We start from the raw sequence: 9,850 nt of genomic DNA on the forward strand, positions 1-9,850 counted from the left end.
AAGTGTAACAACAAAAAAGATTTTTTTAAAGTGTAACATCGGTATGTAGTAAGTGTAACAACATACCGATGTTACACTTTAAAAAAATCTTTTTTGTTGTTACACTTTGAAAAAATTCGATTGTGTTGTTTCATTTCAATAAATTGTTTTATTTTTGTTTCACTTATATGTGTTGTGAATAGAAGTTGCGTTTTCATTCTCGGACATTCAAATAAGGTTTGAATCTTACAACAACAAAAAAAGACAACAAATTTCGAATAAACTTCAAACATTATTAAAAATTCAACCGAAACCATTCCGAAAAAGAATTCCGTTTTGGAAAGGGTAAAATGCATGAACGGCAAAATGTACGGCAAAAACCCATATTCATCCCTTGTCTAAATCAATGTGTGACCACTCACCTCCAAATCAATCTTATTAAAGATATGTGCCTTTCGTTGGTGTTCAGCGTGAGCTTCAGCCTTTTTCTTCTCTGCTTCGGCGACCTGCAATGCAAACAAATTCATTGCGAAAACGATTTAGACATGAATTTTTATTCAAAATGACTTTTTTTTCCATTCATTGAATGAATTTCATTCAAATGGGGGAGGTAAAAATGTTCACTTGCCTTATTTGTAGCATGATTCAGCATTTCTTGCCATGCATTGTCAAATGGCCAATTGTGTGAATTTGTCATAAATCTTTCTTCCGCCAGTGCAACGGTTTCCTTGGCCGCCGCATGGATTTCTGTGTGTTCAATGAAACAAAACATGTACATTTGTTAAGGGTATAATGGTAGGAAGGGTAAAAAAGAATGGAAACAATGACCCAATTCCCAATAAAACAAAAAAAAACACTCTAGAGCTTAGCCATTTTTCAAAGCTTGATTAAGTAGAATCAATCAGAAATTTCACCGTATTTCACTCAGATTTACAAGAAAAAAATTGACTCGTTACTCTTTTTAATTAAATTGCAAACTTTCGTTGGCTCAAAATGTAACTTGCGTAACGCAAGAAGAAAAACCAGAATAATTAGTTTAAAAGTGAATCTACTGGGAAATTGTGTGAATCGTTTCCATATTTGAAAGCCGCAGCCGCAGCAGCAGCAGCAGCAAAAAAAATGAAGTGGAAAAAATCTGGCCGAAAAATAAAGAAAAACGTGTATACGAACCGTTCGCACGTCGAAATTCAGCTGCGGCTGCTTGACATTCAATTCGTGCCAAACGTGCTTTTTCCGCGCTTTCATAATACGGCCGTGACTTCTCGATGCAACTACCCAACTTTTTTATCAGCAATTTCAAGCGGCGCGTCGATTCATTGTATAAAATGTTGAACGTCGAATTCGCTTCCTAAAAAAACAAACGAACGAGAAAAAAAACACACATTCATTGAGTCATGATTTCGTTGAGTCACCTATGGCTATTTTCAACGGGAACAAAAGAATGACTGCATAATATGAATAACAGTCTTTTTTTCTACAGTTATCAAATGAATTGCCGATGTTTTCCATCCCCAAGTTTAAAGTTCACTTTTCTTGATCAAATATTTACTTTTGTCCATTTAAATTTGGGGCGCTTTTGAACAATGGAGCGAGCTGAAAGGTTTCGAGGGCTTGTAAAGAGGATTTAGAACTGTGTGTATGTGCTAACATTTAGCAAATTCCATTTACTCAAGGGTCATTAAAAGCTATGACTGTTTGATTTCTCGTCGGTGCAAAGCTTTCAGACACTGATTTCGTCACCTAGTCGTCTCGAGTTCGAAGTCTGATGACTGGCTGGTGTTTCCACCATGGCATAATTTAAGGAATTTCGATTTTTGAGTATTGACAACTGCCATTTGATCTGGGGCGATTAAAGGTTCAAATATCCGAATACATGATGAAGCTTGGAATATCTAGTCTTAGTTTTAGTATATCAGACCGATGGATTTAATTGCCAAGTATTGGAAATTGCAATGGGTTTATGGGCAGTCAGGATTACAACAACAACAACCTACTGCCCATAAACCCATTGCAATTTCCAATACTTGGCAATTAAATCCATCGGTCTGATATACTAAAACTAAGACTAGATATTCCAAGCTTCACATGTATTCGGATATTTGAACCTTTAATCGCCCCAGATCAAATGGCAGTTGTCAATACTCAAAAATCGAAATTCCTTAAATTATGCCATGGTTTCCACCTCGATAACGGTTTGTTTACCTTTAATACAGTCGATTTCTTTGGGTAAATGCCTTTTCTCCTTTAGGTAAATGCTAAATCCTATTATTTCGCCCCGATTACCTCAACTCCTTTTGCAATTCAAAATTGATAAACGTTTCGATACGAACCTCTAATTCGATTTCCAATCGGTTGATTTCTTCGGTAGCGGTGTTCAAGTTTTCCAGTTCGATCTAATTTTGATGAGATCCAAATGTGCAGCAGCATTTTAAAAAATACATGTGAACATAAATAGAGAGAGAATAAAAAAAAGCAAAATTCTCTAATTATAAACACTTAATGAATGAATCACGTGACATTTGAAATAGTTCAACACGAGCAAATAGTTAAAAAAAAATGTTTGAAGTCCAACTGTCACATTTCTATGATTTATAAATGCTAAAATGTATTTTTGTTTGTCTATTTCGGTGTGAGTGCTTTATTTACTCGGACAGCGAATGAATGAGAGAGAGAGCGAACAGAAAACAGAGTGCTGGGTTTTTTTATGGCTTTGGAAATGATGATCATTTCGTTGGAATTAATTGGGTGGAATGGACAAAGAGTTGAATTTATCGTTGTTTGTGTCGAAATGACCATTCTTGGGCATTCTTTTCACAAACGAGGAGAAAAAATAACAAGAGGCAACGAACAACAACCGTGACGGCGATTAAGATTTATCTATTGTGAATTTCAACGAAGCAAAAATTTACATGTTGACCAAAGCAGACGAATGACGTTCTCACTCGCATTGAGTAATTTCTACGGAAAAGATGCCAACGTTTTGCGTTTCATTTATTTCTCCTTTTTTCGGTTGAATACAGGTAAAATACCGCATTAGCAAAGAATAATCGCTTGCGCTAAATCATGTAATGATCTAAAAATAGATGCAATGCTCATCATTTTACCAAAGTCATATTTCCATCACGAAAACAATTTGTTTGTTTGTTCCATGCGATTTTTTGTTCTCGTTGCAGCTTATTTCATAATCATCAAATTTCATTTTCCCCTGTACAATGCGCGAAAAATTCCACTTTCGTTTCACTTTTAATTGAATACAATAAGACGAAAAATGAGTGAAGTTTTCTTCTTCTTCTTTTCGTTCGTTCGTTGAATGAGCACAATACTATAGAATCGTGAATAATTTGTGTGCTATTCGAATTGTTCTTTGTTTTTACAGTCGCAAAGCAAATTGAATCGTATGTGACGGCGGCGGCGGTGGTGGTGGTTGGGATTTCTTTTTATATTTATATATGACGATGCAAAATGGTCTAGCAACAAAAAGCATAGCGAAAATAGTAAAACACGTGCATTTCATTTGCATAAATTAGTCGGTAACAAATGAACTGAACGAACAATGAACAGAGAAGCAAAAAAAAAGTGAAGTCGGCACGATACACACGAAGAAAAAACTGCCTATATATCTGAATCGCAACGCCATCGTCATCGTTGTTGTCATATTGAATGAACATTGAAATCCACAAATACCAGCACGACATCGACACTTTACACATTCCGCAGTGGAGAGTGAGTGAGTGTGAGAGAAATAGAGCCGAATAGCATTAGAGCTAAGTAGTGCTGCTTCTGTCGGAGAATTCGCATTGTTAATTGACCTCCTTGAAGTTGCTTGTTTTTTGTTGTTATTTCGTTCACATGTACAACAATTTAATATAGTATATATCGATTGGAACAACAGGCGAGCAGAAGAAAGAAGAAAAACAACGCACTACACAGCGCATGGAAAAAGGTCGATAGCAGCGGTAGTATGTCGCGCGAGCGATAAGAGAAGGTGAAATTCCGACATGTAACCCCCGCCGAAATGTTATACGCAAAAAAAGACGAAAATCATCGCATTTCGCTCATTCCTCCCGGAATATTGATCACACAAAATGCTCGGTGGGTTTCTTCAATTGGCAAACATTTGTTTGTTTGTTTGTTATTTTTTTTCGCTTTTGATTCATTTCGTATGCAATTTCTTTCCGCTTTTCCATCAATGGTTCAATGCAAAAACACACATATATCGATCGGATCACATTGCCAATCTCATTTGGTTGAACAAGCCGTTTTGGATGCCGTGCAAAAAGAAGAATGCAAACCGTTTACGGTTGACAGAGTTGGCTGCACGATGCCTAGATTAATACCAATGAAATCTAATCATTGCTACTTTGCATCTCTTATATCGTTGTGTTCAGTGCAAGCAAAGCGAAAGATTTAATTTCTCACTCACTTGAACAATCTAAACAAATGAGTAATTGAGGGAGAGAGCGAGCGGATGCGCGCGCGCAACGTGCAAAAGTCAGGCGGCGGAAAAAAAATATGAGCTGAGCAGAGTAGAAGCCACAGCTAAGCCAAATTGGTTGTTTCTGCTGCAGCTCTTGTTGTTATTGTTGTTGCTCGACCGAAGCCAGAGAGAAAGAACAAAACAATTTAATGAATCATAGAAATGGGGAAACAGTTCGCGGGGATTGAATATCAAAATTTTAGCCGGCCCAGATCATTGTGGGCTGGGTGATGAATTGCAAACACAATCAGTCATTTGCACAGAAGTCAGAAAACAAAACGCTTATTTTACACACACAAAAGTATCCACGAACATTTTTTTTTCTACGGCCACCACTTGCAAATACAACAGAAGAAAAATGCACACACCAATATCAAACAACAGCAGTTTATCGCTGGACTGTACGCAAACCAACGAACAAAAAATAAATAAAACGCAAAAAAGTGCACAATGCACACCAAAGTCCAAGCGCTGCATATTTACTATAGTGTGGTTGCTATTGATGTTGTTGTTGTTGTTGTTTTTACCTGAATTCTCGGATCCAATTCATTGTTTTGCTGTTCCATTTCCATTTTGCGAATTCGGCTCTTTGTTATTGTTGTCGTCGCTCCGATATTATTTTTTTTTTTCTGCTGATTTGAGTTGTTTCAGTTTCGGATGTGTGTTTATTTGTTTTGTTTTTTCGTTTCAGATATTATTTTTTCACTGTCTTCTTGTCGTTCACGTTGGCATGAGTTGGCTCCTTTTTCCGGCGTGGGTTTGAGAGTTGCGTTGCCCGGTCGAAAAACAAACATTCCAAAAATTTGCTTTTATTTTTTTCTATTTCTTCTTCTTCTTCTTCGCTCTTTTTTTATATTTTATCGATGTGTATCGCCTTAAATTTTGCTATTGTTTTGTTTGGTTCTCTTTTCACTTATCTAGGCTATGATTATGTTTTGTTGTTCGCGCGCACAGTGTGTGTAATACATTTTCGATGTGTTTGCATGAAATTGATCATGAATCATTCAATGAGTGTCGATTGTTATTGTTTTCTTTCTTTTTCTTTTTTTCTTTCACAAAGTTTAAAATCATTTGGCGTGCTTGCCTATAGAATCGTTCAAACGAAATTGATTTTCCATTTGAGTTTTCGGTTTTCCTGATTTCGCTTGGTTTTAACTGGGCCTTTTTGGCAAAAAAAAATGTTTTTTTTTACGCTTGACCAAGCGCACTCATCACTCTCGACTCTCGTAAAATTCGCGTACTTGAACTCTCACTTGCGAAAAATTAACATCAATTGAATATTGGCAAATTCGGTTGTCGGTCACACGGTAATCAATTACCAAATGTTGATTCTGGAGCCCCGAAAAAATGAATAATTTCTTATTTTCAAACACTGTTCGAGCGAGTTTTGCAGTGCAAAATTGTTTTCTCCTTGAAACTAGCTCGTCGCGTATGTATTAATTAGATGCTCGCTCGAAGACGAATGTGCTGTTGTCTATCGCGCGCGCTTCGCACCACTCCGAATTACCGAAAATTGTGTTGCCCCGGTGCCAAAAAACGATTTGCAATAGCAAATGAGAGTTGCTGCACAGATTGCAGCAGCGCAATGAATGTGACTTTTCAATACTTAATGAAACTAACGTTCAAAATCAACTCCTGGATGACGTTTTCGGGGCTCTATGAGCATGAAATTGTTTGGCTTGAGTAAATATTTGCCCGAAAAAAAAAAAACGCCAATAAACATCGCTGACACACCATAAATGAATATTATATAATTGCACGTTTTATCAACACATTTTTTTGTGTCATATTCTGGAATTAAGTAGATTTGATTGTTTCTAAGTGGTATTTGTTGTTATTTTTCCCTATCCTTCTTTCCTCGTCACACAAATCACATTCATCAGCTGCTAACTGGCTGATATGTCACAATTCAATAAAATTCATTGACAGTTCCAAATCGAAGCAGATTCTCAATTTTATCACTAGTTTGGCGTGGGCTGTTTAAATTCTTGATTTTTTGTCGTTGACATGTGTGTGTCGTCGCTTCTTGTGTCTCTACTCACTGGTCCGTTGTTGATGAAATGGTGCGCTCAAGTGAATTATATACAATTTTCGTGTTGCACAATCGCTGACAAATTTTTGGTTGTTTTCTTGTTTATAGTTGTTGTTGTTGTTGTTGTTGTTGTTGTTGTTAGGCAAGAATGTGCAATTTCAAGAATATTTCATCCGAGTCACATATACACACACACAGGTCGTCGTCGTTGCTGATGTTCAAATGGAGAGCAGTAGCAGCACCGAATTGAGCCGAGCTGTTTGATAGAGAGCACAATCGCGTACTGAGGCTCGTTCAATCGCTCATCAAGCAAACAACTTGTGAATGACCATCGTACACACAAATGAACATGTATGCACTGCGTCCAACCAATTGTTATTTTTTTTTATTGTTTGTTGTATGTTAGGCTGTTAATTTATTGTCACTGAAGAAAAATTTGCGTTTTGTGACACATGAGAACTGTAATCGCCCAGCGTTCACAGAAATAAATTACAAACAAGACACTTTGTCAAATGAACACACCAAGAGAGAACAACAGGAAAAGGTTTTTTTGTTGTTGTTGTTGTTGTTCAAATCTAGAAATTTATGGAGTTGCTTTTCCACACGAGCACCTTCCTTTATTAGCTGCCTAATTTCACTTCAAATACGATTTGTGTGAGACCAAAAACACACACACACACACACACACATCAAATCTCACGTTAGTTGGAAAACCCTTGCAAGGTTTACAGTGGCAAAACTATAAAAAAAATTTGACGTCGTCATTTATGTCGTGTAGTTTTAATTCGTTTTTTTCCTCTTCTTCTGTCAATTCGTCTCCTCTTTTTTGAATGATATTTGTAAGTTTTTTTTTTTGAATAGAAAATAACAACACACGTAAAAAAAAACTACACACGCTTTGTACGTGAGAATGTCAGTGGATATACTAACACAAAGTGACGCTTGTTGTCTGTTTTCGCTTTGCCACACACTTGTCAAAATGCGGAGAGAAAGAGAAACTACGCGCAGCTAGAGAGAGACAGAGAGACAGAACGAAAGTGAGCACACAAAGCGATGATACGATGAATGAGAAGCATCGAATCGGATGCAAAAGGTGAACTCTCTGTGGAAAACGCATCTGAGTGAACGTTGTGAGCTACGAATGAGCGAGAGAAAGAAAGAAAGAGGGAGAGAGAATAAGCGGGGAAATGTAAAAAAAAAATGTTGAATGTGAGAAATTCGCATACATTGACGATAGATATGGATAAAATAAAGAGAAAGAGAGACTGAGAGAGAGAGAGAGAGTGAGAGAGAGAGAGAGAGCTGAATAAGCTCCACTGAAATTGCGACAATAACGAAAACAAAAGCGAAAGAAATCCATTTTTCATGGAATGTGTGTTGAATGTTTGTTTTGAATGCCAAACTCATTGGATGGTATCGGTATATGGCAAGCATCGTAATGCCAATACGAAATGTATTTGGCATTGGTCAAACCAAATATTGCATTTGTATTTGCTGGAAAAAAGAAATGTCAAAAGGTTATATTGAGCATTTGTTCGATGTATGAATGATCCATACACAATTTCGAAACACCCAAACTGTTTCCACAATTGTTTTTTCCGTGTAAAAGAAAAAAGTCTAAAATTGGATCAATTCAATTAAGAAATATTGGTATCTTTTCAAATGCCTCTTCTGTCCACCTAAGCGGAACCAATTTCATTGATGATATTTAAATATAACATCAGTGTTCCTGCAATGTTTATACTGGATAAACAAAACGATGCGTTCGAAATGGCTTGTGGCCAACTTCATGCTGTTGCACGTTGAAATTGTTCATCAAATTGGAATGTGTAAATTTTTTTTGACAGCTTGTTGCCATCGAAAGTGTCACTTTTTACTGTGTATGAATTGACTCAAAACATCGTTCGTGTATGTGAGAGCTGGGTGCAAAGAAAATCATAGCAATCTCTTGTATTTGCATTCGACAACTGGCAAATTATTCAATCGGCTGATTTAAAATCAATTTTATTTAGCTCAAAATGGTAAGCATCATGAAAATTTCGATTTCAATGGCAATTGCATTTAATTTCGATTGGTTTTTTCAACAGTCACAAGAAGTGGAAGAAACCTTAAAGAGAATAGCATCGCACAAAGGCGTTGTTGGAACAATTGTTGTCAACAGTGAAGGTAAGCCTCATCAAATACATATTAATTTCCGATTGGCATGAGATCATCTTCGTTGCGTATTTATAATTTCGAAAAAATTATCGACCGATAAATGGTGTCGGCCACCGTCATTACATTGGTCTCATTAGTATAAAGAGCACATTTTGCGTGTTGGTAAATAAATAAATAGCAAATTTATTGATTAAATATGCGGCACCATAGAAACCATTGACCTCATACATCTATAAAGAAAATCAACAACCATATTTCAATTTTCCGATGAAAAAAAACAACGAACCATCGGCCATTCAATTAATTTCCGCTCTTTTTGGATTCGATCAATTTCATATTGTATTCTGTTTGTTCCAATTTACACCCAGGCATTCCAGTGAAAAGTACTTTAGATAATTCAACAACCGTACAGTATGCCGGTTTGATGAGCCAATTGTCGGACAAAGCACGAAGTGTGGTGCGGGACTTGGATCCTGGAAATGATCTCACCTTCTTGCGTGTACGTTCCAAAAAGCATGAAATTATGGTTGCACCCGACAAGGACTTCATTCTCATCGTCATTCAAAATCCAAGCGATTAAATTTCGTTGGGTTTTACTTCTTCTTCTTTTTTTCGGCTGAAAATAACAAACATCCAATTCTGAATACACAACTTTGAATCGATTTGGAATTAGCAACATGGAATTTTTTTCACGCGTCCGTGTGCACAAATCAAAATCGCTTTTCTCTTTTAGCACATTTAAAATGAATAAAGAAAATGGAATGAAAACACTAAAACGAAACAAATTAACCAGTCGAATGACGAAACATTTGTGTAATTGTGCATTAGGATTATAGAAGTTTAAGATGAATTGAATAAAATCAATAATTTATCAAATGAAACACCAAGTTTAACAGTTTTCTTCTTCTGACTGAAACGTTTATCTTTGTTGAACCATCACATGAGTCGTTTAAGTAATTCCATTGCTATTTCCATTCAAATTTAATTTTTTAATGATTTTAGGGAAATTGAGGTAAGCCTCTATTCAGATTGAAAATTCTAGGAAATTCTAGGTTATTCAAGATGTTTTTTGAAGAATTTTTTCCAAATTTCCAGAACTAACGACTTAAAAAGCAGGTCTTGAATTCCGAAAAAGGCCAGGATGGAACGTCGGATTTTGAAACCAGGGATAGAACCGAAACGGGCGGTCGGTTACCGGCCTCTGC

General features: G+C 36.4%; 2 protein-coding genes across 7 annotated transcripts in view; one reads left to right on the forward strand and one right to left on the reverse strand.

The window, feature by feature from the left end:
- LOC129574673 (SH3 domain-binding protein 5 homolog) overlaps positions 1–7,589 on the reverse strand; it is an 11,008-nt gene extending 3,419 nt beyond the window's left edge. For 5 of the 6 annotated variants that reach the window (XM_055456998.1, XM_055456997.1, XM_055456995.1 and 2 more), the window contains exons 1-5: positions 4,984–7,452; positions 2,310–2,372; positions 1,150–1,327; positions 608–726; positions 402–485 (exon numbers count right to left, since the gene is read on the reverse strand). In XM_055456998.1, the coding sequence (XP_055312973.1) occupies positions 402–485; positions 608–726; positions 1,150–1,327; positions 2,310–2,372; positions 4,984–5,028 (489 nt within the window). In that variant the 5' untranslated portion in view covers positions 5,029–7,452. Of the gene's footprint in view, positions 1–401; positions 486–607; positions 727–1,149; positions 1,328–2,309; positions 2,373–4,983 lie in introns of all 6 variants that reach the window. The other variant, XM_055456992.1, reaches the window with a different exon arrangement.
- A 760-nt stretch (positions 7,590–8,349) lies between these two features.
- Positions 8,350–9,532, forward strand: LOC129574680 (dynein light chain roadblock-type 2). The gene is made up of 3 exons (XM_055457014.1): positions 8,350–8,509; positions 8,576–8,654; positions 9,014–9,532. Exons 1-3 carry the CDS (start codon positions 8,507–8,509, stop codon positions 9,223–9,225), a joined length of 294 nt encoding a protein of 97 aa, XP_055312989.1. The 5' UTR covers positions 8,350–8,506; the 3' UTR covers positions 9,226–9,532.
- Positions 9,533–9,850: the final 318 nt, after the last annotated feature.

The sequence above is a fragment of the Sitodiplosis mosellana genome, unplaced genomic scaffold (genome assembly GCF_009176505.1).
Source record: "Sitodiplosis mosellana isolate CC-2019 unplaced genomic scaffold, AAFC_SMos_1.0 Smas_scaffold_6165, whole genome shotgun sequence".
Taxonomy (NCBI): Eukaryota; Metazoa; Arthropoda; class Insecta; order Diptera; family Cecidomyiidae; genus Sitodiplosis; species Sitodiplosis mosellana.